This window comes from Dendropsophus ebraccatus, chromosome 2 (genome assembly GCF_027789765.1).
Source record: "Dendropsophus ebraccatus isolate aDenEbr1 chromosome 2, aDenEbr1.pat, whole genome shotgun sequence".
Lineage (NCBI taxonomy): Eukaryota > Metazoa > Chordata > Amphibia > Anura > Hylidae > Dendropsophus > Dendropsophus ebraccatus.
Window position 1 is genome coordinate 199,546,614 of NC_091455.1, and position 18,452 is coordinate 199,565,065.

At 47.5% G+C, this 18,452-nt stretch overlaps 2 protein-coding genes across 3 annotated transcripts in view; one reads left to right on the forward strand and one right to left on the reverse strand.

Moving 5' to 3' along the window:
• C2H10orf67 (chromosome 2 C10orf67 homolog) overlaps positions 1 to 18,452 on the reverse strand; it is a 134,611-nt gene that overhangs the window by 102,225 nt on the left and 13,934 nt on the right. The gene's annotated exons all lie outside the window — the stretch shown is intronic.
• On the forward strand, positions 16,339 to 18,170 carry OTUD1 (OTU deubiquitinase 1). Its single transcript, XM_069960536.1, has one exon. It carries the CDS (start codon positions 16,432 to 16,434, stop codon positions 17,365 to 17,367), a length of 936 nt encoding a protein of 311 aa, XP_069816637.1. The 5' UTR covers positions 16,339 to 16,431; the 3' UTR covers positions 17,368 to 18,170.

Here is an 18,452-nt window from a genome sequence, read left to right on the forward strand (position 1 = left end):
AGTACCATAAGCGTCCTATTACACGGAGCAATTTTTAACGACTAACGATAAATGACAACCAACAAGATTGTTTATCGTTAACCTGAAATCCTTTACATTACACGGAACGATGGTCGTTAATAACGATCGTTACTATGATCCCAACAAAACAATGACCAATGTGCAATGATTGATTGAAATTGATTGAATGTTTAGTGAAAAAAATGCGGAACTTGAGCGAACAAATGTGAAATTACAGCGAACGATTAACAATAATTTTAGGTTCAGATCAAAATCAACAACGTATTTTTCTATCGTTGCCTGCAATTACACAGGACGATTATCGTTTAAAGCTTTAGCTTTGGCTGCCCAGGCATGATGGGAGTTGTAGTTTTGCAACAGCTGGAGAGCCAAGGTTCCCTACTCCTGATCTAGTGTGGCCACTAGGTGTCTCCCTTCCTTGCAATCTGCTGTTCACTGCTTGTTAGGAAAAAGAATCTGTCTGTCACGTCCAGAGCAGGGAAGTAGTGAGCCCTAATCTGAGCCCAGCCCCCTTTCCCTGCCTATTTGGATGATCGTCCCTAAGTAGCAGTTCTCAACTGGGCCACGGTCACTACGGTAAGTGCAAGCAGGAGAGATAAAACAGTCACCAGTCTGGAGAAAGCAAAGGACCACGACAAATGCAAACTAAACTGGAGAAGTACAAGTCCCAGCAATCAGAACCAGGAGGGCTAAACAGAGGAGAAAGAACCAAATTTCAACATGCCAGGCCAAACCTGGAGGACACGTCAAACACAGAATCACAATCCAAGCTAGGAGTCAACTAGAAAAAATCAATCAAAAGGAAATATCAAGAGCAAAACTTAGGGTCCCATACACGAGCGCCGATCTGCTAGATCGGCGCTCGTTTACTGGGCCTATTCCACGGCCCGATAATCGTTTAGCGAGAGCTGCAGGGACATCATTATCGATGTCCTTGCAGCCCTTATTTAAACACCATACTTTAAGCTTGTTGCAGGTATTCTCCTGCGCTCCTTCTTCCACGCGCAGCTGCAGCTTCGGTGCAGCCTGTCTGAGCGGGCAGATCGCTCAGCCAATCACTGGCCGCAGCGGTCCTGGCCAGTGATTGGCTGTGAGTCTGTCAGCTTAGACAGGCGGCTCCGAAGCTGCTGCTGCGCGCGAGACCGGGAGGAAGAAGGAGCGCAGGAGAAGACCTGCAACATGCTTAGGTAATGTATGGTGCTTATGATATCGTTGGTCGCCCGCCGCGCATTGCTATTCCATGCAGCAATGCACGGTTGGTGCCCAATGATTTTAGGTTTGAACCTAAATAAACGATCAGCCGATGACACGATTATTGGCTGATCGTTGTCTCTATTCCACGGAGCGATAATTGGCGGAATCGGGACGATTATCGCTCCGAGGAATAGGACCCTTAGACCACAACTTTAAAGGGATAGGTGGCACTCCAGGCTTGCGGTGAAAAAAATAACTTATTTTATTTACCCATCATGTGCGATGTTTCTGCAGTGTCCCAGAACAGAGGATTTGTTCTTATTTGTATATTTCCTAATTATTCCTGTTCTGGAAAAGTGGTCCCACTGCAAACTGTTTGTATTACGTCACCCCCCTCAGTATTCAGGTCTAATATTTCATTTATTTCCTTATGCACATTCATTTTGCCTGTATTCTAATGGTGTGAGGATGCAATGGGCTTGGTGTCACATGACTATTCCTCTGCTGCCATAGTAACCCAATAGCCGTCGAGCTTTGGCTGGGGATGCTATGTCACTTCCTGTCTTCCTCAGTCTTCTCTCTACCCTCAAGAGAGAAGGTTGTGTTGTTCTCTCCTCCACCTTCAGGAGGGAAAACGTGCTCTGCTGCTTCCAAGCAAGGCCGCAGCTCAGGGTGATTCGCTCCCCTGTTCTAGAGTCAGTACTCCGGTCCAGTTGGGAACTTCCTCACTCTCAAGATTCTCCAAGATTCTCATCTTCAGCAAAGATCTGGGTGTCATTCTTCAGTCATTACTCTTTTTATGATCTATTCTCATCAACAGCAAGTATTCAGTTCAATCCATTCCGCCCAGTATCATATCTCCGGCACTACTACTCCCATCATTCAGTCTCCTTACTTCAAATAACGCTACCATCACAGCCTATTGCAGCATCACCCATTCCTCAGTTATACTCAAGTTATATGCAAGTCTGCCTCAATCCTGGTTGCATCCAGAGACACTGTTGCTATTGGTTACCACCATTATAATAAATGTACAACTACTGTTGTTTCTGAACCCTGGCATTGGTCTAGTTATTGGTGCCTTGACTAGGGACAACGAGGAATTGCCCGGGCCCCGCATGGTCAGGTTCCCGTGGGTTAGTCAGCTCCCCTCGTGCCAATACCGTGACCTAACATCTGGCAACTGGCTACCCGGGTCCTACCCAGTACTACCACCTACTACTACCCTCAGCGGGAGGCCCCAGCGCATTTCGACTCTACTATAAAGTGTTTCTCAAGCTTGAGGAAGAAAGTAAATAATATAACAGCAGACTAGATGGAGCAGATGGGTGTTTTCTGCTAACAATCTTCTATGTTTTTATTAAATATAAAAGAGTTACGACCCTTAGAATGTTAGGGGTTACAAACGAGTCAGAAAATTGCTAAAATATTAAACAGTAGAAGTAGTCAAAGTGGTCTGTGGCTTATGACATAGCTGTGCTGCCTACTAGCAAATGCATCACTATAATGCACTATAGACCACACACAGTAGCATAAGCTGTATGGGTTGTTAGAGAGTTTACGCTGAACACAGTCATGTGATCAGAGGATGTAAGCAATGATCAGCTGGACACCCCTTGTTAGGCCCCGTTCCCACTGAGGAAAGGTAGCGGAACTCCGCGACGGAATTGTCCGCCGCGGAATGCCGTTAGCCTCCCGCTCATAATGGGAGTCTATGGGAGGCGCGCGCTCCTGCCCTGTCCGCGCTGAAGAATGAACATGTTCATTCTTCAGCGCGGACAGGGCAGGAGCGCGCGCCTCCCATAGACTCCCATTATGAGCGGGAGGCTAACGGCATTCCGCGGCGGACAATTCCGTCGCGGAGTTCCGCTACCTTTCCTCAGTGGGAACGAGCCCTTAAGGGAAAAGGGATTGCTCTCTAATGATATCTATTGGAGGAAGCGTTCCAGTAAATCAATGCCTAGCACGTTTAATCCCTTCATGACGCAGCCAATTTTCGCTTTTACATTTTAATTTCTTCCTCCTCAGCGTTTAAAACCCATAATAACTCTTTTATTGGCTTGACTTTTAACTTTAACTTTTTTTTTTTTTAAATAGAAGTAATATACTAATCTGTATAACTTGATTTGTATGTTTTTCTTTCCCCTTTAAGAAGTCCCCTTTAAGGCCATGTTCGCATGCTGTAAGAAACCGTCCGTTCCGTGACCCGGCCAGGTCACGGAACGGCCGGCCTCTGAAAAGATTATCCCGACCGGTACTACATCCGTGCGCGCCCGCATCAGAACTCCCCACAGCACACAATGGAGCTTCTGGCCGTAGCCGCTCACTCCATAGTGTGCACTGACACGGTTTTCTGCGGCCGCTATTCAATGAATAGCGGACGCAGAAAACTGACATGTCAGTTGTTTGCACGTCGCAAGAGATCCCGGCCGGAGTGTATACTATGGGGGAGATTTATCAAACATGGTGTAAGTGGCTCAGTTGCCCCTAGTAACCAATCAGATTCCACCTTTCATTTTCCAAAGAGTCTGTGAGAAATGAAAGGTGGAATCTGATTGGTTGCTAGGAGCCACTGGGCCAGTTTCACTTTACACCATGTTTGATAAATCTACCCCTATGTGTATACTCTCCGGCTGGGACTCCTAGGCAGCAATGGATGTATATTTCCGTATAAATCACGGCTGTTGCACAACGTCGTGGTTTTACGAAACTATACGGTGTGTGAACATAGCCTAAGAAAGTAAATCTATAAAAAAGCTGACAATCAAGTTACTAAGGTTTCAAAAGACCTTTTAATGGATTAGTGTCTGGGTGTTCAAACTCTCACAAATAATAAAAATGAGCTGGGAGAAGCGCACAGTTGAGGACATCTTTTCCATCTCTCTGTAGGGGGTGGATTCTATTATAAGTTTTTAAAGCAAATGTACCATAAGGTACATTCACTTTAAGTGTTGCACATGACTAGAACAGCGCTGGCACGGTGAAGCTGGTGCCGCTGTCCTTTTTTTTGAACCGCAGCCTGTTTCCTGGGCACGGCGCCAGTCTATTACCGAGCAGTGGTCCGGGCTGAAGCACTGAAGGTGTGCTGACCCGCCCCCAGTGGGAGGAAACTCCTTCCCCTCTATGACGCGGCTCTATTGATTCCAGTGCCTCAGCCCAGGCCTGTACTTGGTAATAGACTGGCACCGTGTACGGAAACCGAGCCACGATAAAAAAAAAGAAAAAAAAGAAAAAAAAAGGACTGTGGCACCGACTTCCCCGCGCCGGTCTATTCATGTACAACACTAAGGGTGCGCTCACACGTACAGGATCTGCAGCAGATATGATGGCGCAGATTTGAATCTGCAGCAGATCCGCAGCAGATTTGATGGCCCAGAGTTACTTTGCATTGAATCTGCAACTTCAAATATGCGCCATCAAATCTGCTGCAGATCCTGTACGTGTGAACGCACCCTTAAAGCGAATGTACCTTATGGTACATTCGCTGTAAAGCTCATCTCCTGCAGTCAGTTGAGTAGAGCAGTACAGTACTTAGTTGGTCACTTCTCCCCACTCATTGTAACGATCATTGAGGGCCTGAACACACTATGACTAAACTATGACAAAAAAAAAAAAAAAACTTTTGAAAACTTTCGTCATGTTTCTGACGTCAAAAGTTTTTTTGTTTTTTTAAATGATGGAAAATAACAAGATGACAACCATATCATTGTCTCTAGCAAGAACATGTCTGTACTGGCCGTCGGCTAACTTATCACTTATATCACTTATTGTCCTAATAGAATAAACATTGTTGCCCTCTGATCCCCAAGACATTCTGCTTGTGCTCTGAATGCAGAGTAACAGGACGGGGAACGTTGTCTTTGAAAGAAATGTCGCAGTTCTATAAATGAGTTCCGACATTGATGAATTGTTCTGTAAATAGTCACGTAAGAACATCAATCTCCCCTTCAATTACTTTCCTTTGGCTTTCGATGATCAAATTGACCCCTTCTGTCAGATTTCAATTGTATTCTTGAATTCCAATTGTTGTTCAATAGAGTTTCAGTTTACTTTCATTCATAAACATTCATTCATTCATACACTTTTCTGTAAGTAGAGTCAATAGTCAGGAGGTGACCTGAGCACTTGTTTAAAATATTTTCAAAGCACTTACAGTCATTTGCATTGTTCATAGCACCTGAAGGACACCCTATACTCCCCCCAAACACTTTTCTTTTGTGTTTTCTATTCATAGTTATTTCTGCATGGTTTTTTTTCTTTCTTTATTTTTTACATCACCAGATTATTCTATTATTTCTGTGTGATTTGTTGAGCAAAAGCTCTCATATATTGTTATACAACTTAAAGGGGTTATCCAGCGCTATAAAAACATGGCCACTTTCTTCCAAAGACAGCACCACTCTTGTCTCCAGTTTGGGTGCAGGTTTTGCAACTCAGTTCCACTGAAGTGAATAGAGCTTAATTGCAAACCACAGCTGAACTAGAGACAAGAGTGGTGCTGTCTCTGGAAGAAGGTGGCCATGTTTTTCTATTGCTGGATAACCCTTTTAATAATGGTCACAGAATATTAGTTTCTCTTCTGAATCCACTTTTGTAATTACACAGATGGTCCGATGAAGGTCTGCTGACTGAAAACCTTTATTACCGGTCTGAACTGCCATTAAAAGCTCAAGAAAGTCAATAAAAATGTGACACTGACATCTATTGCTGGAACAGGTTTGGACCCTCTTTGCATGTTGGTAATGGCCTTAATTTCTGCAAATAAAACTCTGTTACTGCTACAGTACATTACCACCTATTGGCGATTTTTTTATACTAAAAATTTTCCTTTGGAGCAGCACAACGCCCTCCGGTGCTCTCTAAGTTGGAAGTTTAAACTCACCCTTGTATACTAAACGTAAAGCTCAGAGGCAACATTTACTGGGTCCAACACTTTTTTTTCTCTCAAATTCATAGAAAATGTTGCTTTTTTGTGACCACAAACAACTGCTGTATGTCCTGCAGGAAGTGGTGTATTCTTTCCAGTCTGACACAGTGCTCTCTGCTGCCACCTCTGTCCATGTCAGGAACTGTCCAGAACAGGAGAGGTTTTCTATGGGGATTAACCACTGCTCTGGACAGTTCCTGACATGGACAGAGGTGGCAACATAAATAAATAAAAAATATGACATTCTCACATTATAACTAATCTGTTACTCGTCCGTTGTACTTTAAGATCTTTGGTGGAAATCCTGATTAATAATTGTGCAGTATACAAAGGTTCTGCTCCAATATAAAATTGCCTTGCTTAACATTTCACCACTATAAACATCTTTTGCGCTGATCCCAGTAATCTAGGTGTAAGAGACACTGGTGCATAGTTTCCATGAGCGCTGGTAATGACAGGATGTTCTATGCTCAATCTGAAGAGATTGTTTCTGTTTATATGTTGGTTTGTACATCATGTACCTAAAAGAATCAAACACACTCCATCCAATTCCCCAGGTTATTTTCCTATGTGTATTAGTTGTTGAATTTTAATAGTATTTAAAGGATGTTTTCCCTTACAAACTAAACCTTTCTTGAGAGAAGTAACAGGGTTGTTGCACTGGGGGACGTCATCCTATATTGCTAACTTTGGATCAGGAAATTGGGGACTGGTACCATAAATACTTTCTATGACCATGTCAGGGACACCTCATAAAAGTCAGAGGAGGCCCAGCAGTTGGGGCAACTTTTGATCTTGAAATGCTTTACAGAAACAAGTGAGAGTATTGATAGGTTGTTGCTGCTGCTTTTAGATAAGACACCATAACGGAAAAGAATTCAGACCAATCTGTGACTTGTGGTGCATGTACACAGATTTATCTGAAAGATTATTAAAGGGAACCAATCACACAAAAATTGGCCATAAAGCTAAGGAAACGTGCTGGTACCCTAAGGTTGACAAATCTCTCACTGGGAACACCACATTGACCTGAAGTCAGACTAAGGGCCCTATTCCACCGGACGATTATCGTTAGCATAATTGTTAACGATTAACGATCTCAAACGACCGCTATTGCGAAAGACCTGAAAACGTTCACTCATTTCCATGGAACGATAATCGTTACTTATGATCGTAATTGCGATCGTTTCTTCTTCCGTATTTATTCGCTATTGCGTTCGTATCTATTGCGAACGACCGAACGATGTCTTATTTAATGCGAACGATTTGCGAACGAGCAACGATAAAAATAGGTCCAGGTCTTATAAAGCGATCAACGATTTCTCGTTCGGTCGTTAATCGTTAACTGCATTTCAACCGAACGATTATCGTTTAGATTCGAACGATTTAACGATAATCTGAACGATAATCGTCTGGTGGAATAGGGCCCTAATACAGATGCACTAATGCATTCCTATTAAAGGGGTATTCTACTCAAACATAACTTTTGATATGTTGCTGCCCATGGTGAGATTAAAAATTCCTTCCATACTTATTATCCATTCAGTCTCCTTTCCCCATTTTTCAGCTGCTGCTTCCTGCTGAAGACACAAAAATCTGTGTGTGAGCCTTTCTCTGTGTCGTCTCCTCCTCCTGCCAGGGACCTCAGCAGGAATCTCAGAAAGGAGGGGGAGGAGGGGAGACGGAGAGGAAAGCTCAGATTTTTGTGTCTTCAGCAGAAAGCAGCAGGTCAGAAGTGGGGGAAGGAGACTTAATGAATAACAAGTATGGAAGGAATTGTTATTCTCACCATGGGCAGCAACATATCAAAAGTCATGTTTGAGGCTTGCCTCCGCAACCTGTTTCGCCTTAATGCCCAGGGCCTATTTTTCAAATCTGCAAAAAACACTGCAGAGACATCATCACATGTCTCAAAGTCAGTGAGCTATCCAGACCTTCCTCCGGGAAGGAACAACCAAGCCAAGGAATGTCTCCAGTCAAGGAAACCACCCAAGCAAGGTATCCATCCACAGACAGCTGTTTCGGGGTATTTGCCCCTCATCAATGTGGAGTAGGATTCTGGCTAGTGGGAGCAATGACTAGTAAGTGCATGCAAAAGGACGCTGGATGACCTCAGGGAGATCAACCAAAACACCACAGAGACACGATCACGTGTCTCAACATCAGTGTATTTTTCAAATGTGACCTGTCTCTCTCTATGTAGCGATAACTCTGCGATGCTTTAAACTATTGCGGTTATTCTGAGATTATTTTTCGTGACATATTTCTCTTTATGTTTGTGGTATACTTTGGTTGATACACTCAGTAGTTTTTTTGTAAAAAAAACACATTTGTGCAAAAATTTACATTTTTTATATTCAAAATTCTCTTGTTCATGTCACATAAACTAATTATTATTGCAACATCTACAACATGTCTGCTTTATGGTGACGTCATTTGGTGAACGTTCTTTTACTTTTTAGGGTGTTAGAGGGCTTTGAAATTTTTAAGCAAGTTTCCAATTTTTCAGGAAAATTTCAAATTCTGATTTTATTAGGGACCAGTTCAGTTCTGAAGTGGATTTGTGTTAATTACCCCCATAAATCTCTCCACTGTAAAAACTGCACCCCTCAAAGTATTCAAAGTAGCATTTCATTAACCCTTTAGGTATTTCGCAGAAATTTAAGCAAGTTGGAGAAGAAATTAAAAATGTTTATTTTTTGGCAGATATTCTATTTTAATCCATTTTTTCCCTCTAAGGGCTGGTTCACACTGAGCAAACACGGGGCTCTGCCGCGGAATCCTGCCGTGCTCAGTGTCCTGCTGTTAAGTGAATGGAGAGGGCGCGCGCTCGTCGGCTGCCGCCACTCTCCGCTCAAGGAATGAACATGTTCATTCTTTGAGCGGAGAGGAGAGGGAGCGGACAGGCACGCGCTCTCCCATTCGCTCAAAGTGTAAACCAGCCCTAAGGGTATGTGCACACTAAGGAAAAGGTGAGGAATTAGGTGGGGAATTGAAGAGGAATCTTTGGGGATTCTGCTAGAGGAATCAATAGGGGTTTGAATTTCGCTTGAATTCTGCTTCAATTCCTTAAGAATTGCTCAGTGTGCACATACTCTTGGTTTATGTGCACACTGAGCAATTCTCTAAGAATTGAAGCAGAAAGCTTTGAGGCAGAATTCAAGCAGAATTTAAGCCCCCATTGACTTCTATAGGATTCCTCTAGCACAGTGTTTCTCAACCTGCGGTACGCGTACCCCAGGGGGTACGCGCCGCAGGCTGAGGGGGTACGCCGGGAGGTGGGGGGAAAAAAATAGTTTTGGGTGCCGGGACACTGCTATCACCCAGCAGTATTCCGGCACCTGTCCCCGCCGCTGCTCTCACATCCTTCCCCCAGCAGCCTCACCAGCTTTCTGTGGGGTACGAGACCAGCAGCCTCGCAACTGACTGTGTCTCTGAGGCCCTGTTGGTCCGGCCCCCTGCGGGGACATCAGCCCGCCGCCGCCGCATCTCCTCTCCGCCGGGTCACCTCAGGCAGCCTGTTCGGGATTCGTCCCCAGGCTGCCGCATATCCTCCTGCAGCCCCTGGCTGGACGCTGCTACCCGATCCGGCAGCCTCGGGGGAAGAGCGTGAGGCTGCCGGATCGGGTTGCAGCGTCCATACGGGGGCTCCAGGAGGATATGCGGCAGCCTGGGGACGAATCCCGAACAGGCTGCCTGAGGTGACCCGGCGGAGAGGAGATGTGGCGGCGGCGGGCTGATGTCCCCGCAGGCGGCCGGACCAACAGGGCCTCAGAGACAGTCAGTTGTGAGGGGGTAGTGGTGCGCAAGGCTACCCCGCCCGCGGCTCCTGCATTGGATTGTGGACCAGGAGATGGGGCGCCCCCCATATCCACCTGCCGCCGCTTCTCACGGTCAAGCAGTGGTTTGTGGACCGGGAGATGGGGCCCCCCACATCCTACGACTGGCGCTGCTGCCTGTGGAAGTGGGGTGCTCGATCTCCCGGTCCACAATCCACTGCAGCAGGAGCCCCTGGCGGGGTAACCCGGTGCACCACTAACTCATCTCCTCCCTACCCACATCATCACCTCTGTACCCCTCCACCTCCTCTCACCCCCATCATCACCTCTTTTCCCCCTCCACCTCCTCTCACCCCCATCATCACCTCTTTTCCCCCTCCACCTCCTCTCACCCCCATCATCACCTCTTTTCCCCCTCCACCTCCTCTCACCCCCATCATCACCTCTGTACCCCTCCTCCTCCTCTCTACCCCCATCATCATCTCTGTTCCCCCTCCACCTCCTCTGTACCCCCATCATCTCCTCTCTTCTCCATCATCTCCTCCCTACCCCCATCATCTCCTCCCTACCCCCATCATCTCATCTCTATCACCCCATCATCTCTATCACCCCATCATCTCTATCACCCCATCATCTCCTCCGTACCCCCTCCACCTCCTCTCTACCCCCATCACCTCCTCTCACCCCTCTCCTCCTCTCTCCCGTCTTCCTCTCCCTTCTTCACCTCCTCTCTCCCCTGTCTTCCTCCCACATTCACCTCCTCTCTCTTCCTCTCCCCCTTCACCTCCTCTCTCTACTTCACCTTCTCTCTTCCTCTCCCCCTTCACCTCCTCTCTCTTCCTCTCCCCCTTCACCTCCTCTCTCTCCTTCACCTTCTCTCTCTTCCTCTCCCCCTTCACCTCCTCTCTCTCCTTCACCTCCTCTCTCTTCCTCTCCCCCATCACCTCCTCTCTTCCTCTCCCCCTTCACCTCCACTCCCACCCAACACCTCTTCTTTCTTCCTCTCCCCGTTCCCCTCTTCTTTCTTCCTCTCCCCCCGCCATCACCTCCTCTCTGTTCTTCTCCCCCTTCACCTCCTCTATCCCCCACTTTCCTTTTTTCCCCCCTCAGACCTTACTCTCCCCTTGATCTCCTCGTGGCTCAGAGGCTGGAGAAGAGAACAAGACCCGCTCCATGCGCGGATAACGTAAGTATGAATTTTTTTTGTTTGTTGGGGCAGGAGGGGGAGGGAGTAGAATGGTGGGCATTACTATGGGGGCAGGGCAGGGGGCATTATTACTATATGGGGGGTCATAGAAGGGGATATTATTTTTAAATGAGGGATCCTAAATACGAGGACAACCCACACACCTACTCACTTTACTGCCCATGACACCAAACAGCAGAATTATTACTGTATGGGAGCCTATAGGTAAGAAAAAGGGAGGGAGGTTAAAGGAAAACGCCTAAGATGTTTTGCAGGTTCTCTGGCAAGAGGTAAATTGTAGCTGCGAGAAATCATCATGGTGGTCTGGGCCAGATGGAGAAGCAAAGGAAAAGTGATGTCTGGCTACATGGGGAGGTATCTGGCTATAGAAGGAGGTATCTTGACTACATGGGGAGATGTCTGGCTGCAAGGGGGTAGGTATCTGGCTACATGGGGAGATATCTGACTACATAGGGGGGGTATCTGGCTACATAGAGGGAAGTATCTGACTACATGGGGGGAGGTATCTGGCTACATACAGGGAAGTATCTGACTATATGGGGGGAGGTATCTGGCTACATACAGGGAAGTATCTGACTACATAGGGGGAGGTATCTGGCTACATAGAGGGAAGTATCTGGCTACATGGGGGAGGTATCTGGCTACATGGGGAGGTATCTGGCTACATTGGGGAAAGTATCTGACTACATGGGGGAGGTATCAGACTACATGGGGGAGGTATCAGACTACATGGGGGAGGTATCTGACTACATGGGGGAGGTATCTGACTACATGGGGGAGGTATCTGACTACATGGGGGAGGTATCTGACTACATGGGCGAGAGGTATCTGGCTACATGGGGGAGAGGTATCTGGCTTCATGGGGGAGAGGTATCTGGCTACATTGGGGGAGGCCTCTTGACTACATGGGGGGAGGTATCTGGCTGCAGGGGGACATATCCATCTCTGTGGGTTATATCCCACCTGCTTCTCTGGCACCCGTTTCACTGACAGCAGGCTCAGCCAATCAGTGCACTGTCCCACTGTAACCACTGATTGGATGAGCGGGCTGTCAGTGAGCCGGGAGCCAGAGAAGCAGGTGGAAGTACAGGCAGGTAAGCAGGATCTGTTAGGGGTCGGCAGCTAATTAGGTAAATAGGCTGTGGCTACATTCTCGCAGCAGATTGAAAATCCTCTGTGAGAATGCAGATACATAGGCCATAATAGTACAGAGTATCGCAGTGGATTTTGCTGTGAAACGTACACGTAAATCTACCCTGGGCAATGTTATTAATGGATGGCTTCCTTGGGGGTACTCGGCTGGAGCATCTCGTCGCATGGGGGTACTTGGCTTGAAAAGGTTGAGAAACACTGCTCTAGCAGATCTACAGCAGAAAATTCTGCTCGGAAATTCTGCAGTGTGAACAACAGAGCAGAAAACCCATTGAACACAATGAGACATTGCCCTGTACATATTTTACGGGAGGAATTTCAAGCTGAAATTCCTCTTCAATTCCTCCCCTAATTCCTCGCCTTTTCCTCAGTGTGCACATACCCTAAGGGCGGGTTCACACTACGGAATTCTCGCGGACAATGTCCGCGGAATTCCGTCAGCTGTCCGCCCGCACATCTGGGCGCCTTTCTGCCGGCCCCATAGACGCCATTCTATGGGCCGGCGTATTCCGCTATACGCTGAAAGAAGTGTCATGTCACTTATTTCAGCAGATCGTGGAATTCGCCGGCCCATAGAATGGTGTCTATGGAGCCGGCGGAAAAGCGCGTGCCCGTGCGGGCGGACAGCTGACGGAATTCCGCGGAAGCGGATCTCCCTACAGATTCCTCATAGATGCTGTGGTCCCACGGACTGCAGCGCTTATGGGGTTAACTAACTCACGCCGCATCATGCAATTCCTGGAACGTCATTTTTTGGCAAGGGGTTAAGAAACTGTTCGAGAGTTATCATGTTTTGCAACAATAGATTGACCAGGTAAATATTTTACCTACTGCCACCCTAAGGCTTTATTCCCACTGAGCAAAACTAGCGGAATTCCACGGCAGAATTGTACGCCGCGGAATTCCGCTAGTTTTGCTCAGTGGGAACGAAGCCTAAGGGATAAAAAAGCAAACAAGTCATACGCTCCTTTCCCCAACCAGTTGCCCATTCCCCCGTTGCACGATCTTCCGGTCTGGATGTGTTCCCATTCTGCCAACTTCCACTAATGTCCTGCCCAGCTCTGTGATTGGCTGAGCGCAAGGCCGGATGTCAGCAGAATGGGAACGCGGCCGTGAGCAGATCACACAGTGGGACAACCGAGGGTGGGGGGTGAGTATGACTTGTTGTTTAGTGTCTCGGGGGTTGAGCGCAAAAATTAAATTTTCTTTTAAATTTCAGTAAATCACTACAAGAAGGGGATTCCAGGATTAAAATAAACATGGCCGCTTCCTTCAAAAACACCTTTCTATTGGTCAGACCCCTTCACTTTCAGTGTAGTTGAGCTGCAGTACCGCACATAACCTATGGAAAAGTGTGGCTCTGTTTTTCATGCCATGTTTTCGTAATAAGTAGCGTTGAAATCTGTTTTTTTTTTAAACTTTTGTCAGCCATTGACATGTATAACATCTTCAACACACATATATATATATATATATATATATATATATATATATATATCAGTGTGTGACTATCTCCACCATCCTGTCATGTCATCTATTTCCAACTTCAGCTCACAATCTAAATGCAGCCAATGAGCAGTCCCTCCGAGCTCAGTGAATGAAATCACGTATAACACAGTGGTCACTGACTACCTCACACCCCTAAAATAACACGATAACCGCATCCACAAAGCGCTCCCCTCACGGCTCCCGCCAAAACCCGCGACAGCTGCGGCCGCTGAGTGACAAGCGCTAGGTCACATGACCTCACAGTCTGCGCGCGCGTCCCTTACGTCAATGGGAGGCGTTGCCTGTCAATCAAAGCCGTGTGGAGGGCGGGGCTATATAGGCCGAGCAGTAAACACAAGAGGGGGAATCTCCCGCGTTCTAAGATGGCAGCTGCGTGATGACGTTGCGAATCCGAATGTAAACAATGCTGGAGAATGGTGGAAAGCTCTCGATGGTTCTGGATTGGTTAGCGGTGACGTCACGCAAGGGGGCGTGGCGTGTGAATAGAACTCTCCAGGCGTTAGGCCGTTGTGTGTCCGTTACGTAACCTGATCTGTTGCCTTACTCATGTTGTTTTAGGATTGTGCTTTGTTAATAAAGCTTTAAATAGATGAAATAAATGTCATGGTTACCTGAACAACCTGAGCTAAAGGTTTATAGAAATAAATAAAGGGGGTGCTGGATGATGTCATAATTTCTATTGGATAGCGCCTCACTAGGACAGTGTGGCACCGAATATATTGTGAGCCTCTGCAATAGACGCAGCGGCAGCAGGTCTCCGCTGACTTCAATGGGCCACCCAAACGATCTAAGGGCTCGCTGTCGATGCGTGTAATAGCATAGTCAAAGCAGGGAACGAGGAGGAAGCGAGCGCTAACCTGACAGGTCGGCGCTCGCTTCCTCCTACAATTGGTGTCTTGTAATGAGGTCCGTATTAGACGGCACAATATTGGTCAGGTTATCGCTCACTTGCTTCTCGTTCCCTGTTCCGTCTATGATACTACGCGCACCAACAGCGAGCGGGAGGGGCTGCCTGGTCCCATAATGATAGCGACACTCTGCAGGCCATGTAATAGGAGCGTCGCTATCGTTATTGGGATTTTAGGTCGTTTTAAATCGGCGATCAACCGACATCATGAGGTTGATTTAAAACATGACCTATTACACGGAACGATTAACGGCCGATAATCGGCCAAGTAAGACCGATAACCGGAGGGTGCAATATTACTCCAAATCTAAACCAGTGCCCCCCATCCTGGGACTCTTCAGCTGTTGGAAAATGACAACTCCAGTTATGTTGTAATTGCCTGATGGGAGTTGGGGAACATCAGTATGGACCAGTGATGCCATATCAGGCCATGATGGGAGTTGTAGTTCGGCTAGAGATAGAGAACAACAGGGCGCAGGTCACTACTTGGTGATTTTCCTTTTTGGCCCTCCAGCTGTTGCAAAACTACAATTCCCATGATGCCTGTCCAGACATGATGGGAATTGTAGTTTTGCAACCCCATCCCTGTCTCTACGCCCATTATATTTTGTAAATATTTATTGTATATATTCACAATATTTACATTATATAGTAACCAATGGGCAGGAAAGTATCAACAGGAGGAAACCTTCATAAACCCCAATCTGATAGTATGGAGGGGTATAATGCTATATCAGGCACATCATTCACACCCTTCTGGGTATATACAGCCCATGTGACCGCTGGGGGTATATATATATATATATATATAGATATATATATATATATATATATATATATATATATATATATATATATATACACACACACCATTCACATCCTTCTGGCTATATACAGCCCATGTGACTGCTGGGTATATATATATACATCATTCACATCCTTCTGGCAATATACAGCCCATGTGACCACTGGGTATATATATATACATCATTCACATCCTTCTGGGTATATACAGCCCACGTCACCGCTGGGTATATATATAAATATATATATACATCATTCACATCCTTCTGGGTATATAGAGCCCATGTGACTGCTGGGTATATATATATATATATATATATATATATATATATATATACACACATCATTCACATCCTTCTGGCTATATACAACCCATGTGACACACATATATATATATATTATATATATATACATACACACACATCATTCACATTACCACTCTTCCTGGCCATATACAGCCCATGTGACCGCTGGGGGTATATATATATATATATATATATATATATATATATATATATACACATCATTCACATCCTTCTGGGTATATACAGCCCATGTCACCACTGGGTATATATATAAATATAAATATATATATATATATATACACACATCATTCACATCCTTCTGGCTATATACAACCCATGTGACATTATATATATATATATATATATATATATATACATACACACACATCATTCACATTACCACTCTTCCTGGCTATATACAGCCCATGTGACGTCACCACTAGTGGATAGACACCTGTCAGCCCGGAGCAGGGTGATGCAGCAGGGTCTCCTCTGATAACATGGACTATTTATATATCCACCACCCCAGCTCCTACTCACTGGGTATAAATACAGCCTGCTGGCTGAGCTAGTCACTGACTAATCCCTGTGAGCAGTCACAGCACAGCAGCAGCTCCTCCTGCAGCATGCCCGCCTTCTCCTTCCTCCCCCCGGCGCAGGGCAGCGCTCACACCCACTTCAGACCCATGTGCAGCCGGGAGAGGATCGTGCCCATCCGCCTGCTGCAGCCAAGCTTTGGGGGGTCGGGGTTGAGCAGCAGCATGCAGCTCTCTGCCCCCCATCTCCAGAAGAGCCCGGAGTGCCCGGCCCAGCCGCAGCCGTCGCCCTCCCCTCCCGACCTGCATACATGGCTGAGCGATATGGTGCAGCAGCAGGAGAGCATCAGGCCGGAGGAGGAGAGCGGACGCTACTGGAGCCCCAGAAACAGCGACGCCCCAGGGCAGCTGGCGGCTCCGGCCCCCCGGGACTCCTCGCAGGAACGCCTGGCCTTGCATCTGGCCGAGCTGGAGAAACAGGATAAATATCTCCGGGAGAAGAATCGTTATCGCTTCCATATCATCCCCGACGGCAACTGCTTGTACCGGGCGGTCAGTAAGGCGGTGTACGGTGAGCAGAGCCTGCACCCCGAGCTCCGGGAGCGGACCGTGCACCATGTGGCCGACCACCTGGACACCTTCACCCTCATCATCGAGGGGGACATCGGGGAGTTCCTCATCAACGCCGCCCAGGATGGAGCATGGGCCGGGTATCCAGAATTACTGGCCATGAGCCAGATGCTGAATGTCAACATCCACCTGACCACTGGGGGGCGCCCGGAGTGTCCCACCGTGTCCACCATGGTGCACCACCTAGGAGAAGAGGAGCCCCCCAGGCCCAGCATCTGGCTTAGCTGGCTCAGCAATGGCCACTATGATGCTGTCTTCCAGGAACCCCTGCCCAATCCGGAGTACGAGAGCTGGAGCAAGCAGAACCAGGCCCAGAGACACCGGGACCAAGAGCTGGCCAAGTCCATGGCACTGTCCTTGTCCAAGATGTATATAGAGCAGAACTCCTGTTCCTGAGATGGACCCCCTTCCCTTCCTTAAAGAGGAGATGGACCTTTAACGCCTCCTCCACCCGTTGAGATGGTCCGCAACCTTGAGGACGTGAACCTCAACCACAAGGGGCCTGAGACCCCCTCTGACCCTTGAGATGGCCCGCAACCCAAAGGACATGAACCTCAACCACAAGGGGCCTGAGACCCCCTCTGACCCTTGAGATGGCCCGCAACCCAAAGGACATAAACCTCAACCACAAGGGGCCTGAGACCCCCTCTGACCCTTGAGATGGCCCGCAACCCAAAGGACATGAACCTCAACCACAAGGGGCCTGAGACCCCCTCTGACCCTTGAGATGGCCCGCAACCCAAAGGACATAAACCTCAACCACAAGGGGCCTGAGACCCCCTCTGACCCTTGAGATGGCCCGCAACCCAAAGGACATGAACCTCAACCACAAGGGGCCTGAGACCCCCTCTGACCCTTGAGATGGCCCGCAACCCAAAGGACATAAACCTCAACCACAAGGGGCCTGAGACCCCCTCTGACCCTTGAGATGGCCCGCAACCCAAAGGATGTGAACCTCAACTACAAGGGGTCTGAGACCCCCTCCGACCCTTGAGATGGTCCACAACCCAGAGGACATGAACCTCAACCACAAGGGGCCTGAGACCCCCTCCAGCACTTTAATCCTTCTCATTGCCCCTCCCCCCCAGACTTGAGGCCTTACGGTTTGTTTGTATAGCCCCCACCACCACCACCTTGTACTATTGCAGGGACAGGGAACCTTAGGCCCTCCAGCTGTTGCAAAACTACAATTCCCATCATGCCTGGACAGCCGAAGGCTGTCCAGGCATGATGGGAGTTGTAGTTTTGCAACAGCTGGAGGGCTGAAGGTTCCCCGTCCCTGTACTATGGGATAATAAACTACCCTATTTATACTGTGTCCGATGGGTGACGGATGTCTATTTTGCTACATTATGTTTACTACGTTGTTGCGGTGGCCGCCTTGTTGTTGTTGTTGTGGATACTTTGTATCCTCTGGGTGGAGGGGGTGGGGCAGCAGCATGGCCATGTCGCTCCTTTTCTTCTGTGTTGTTGCAGCTCTC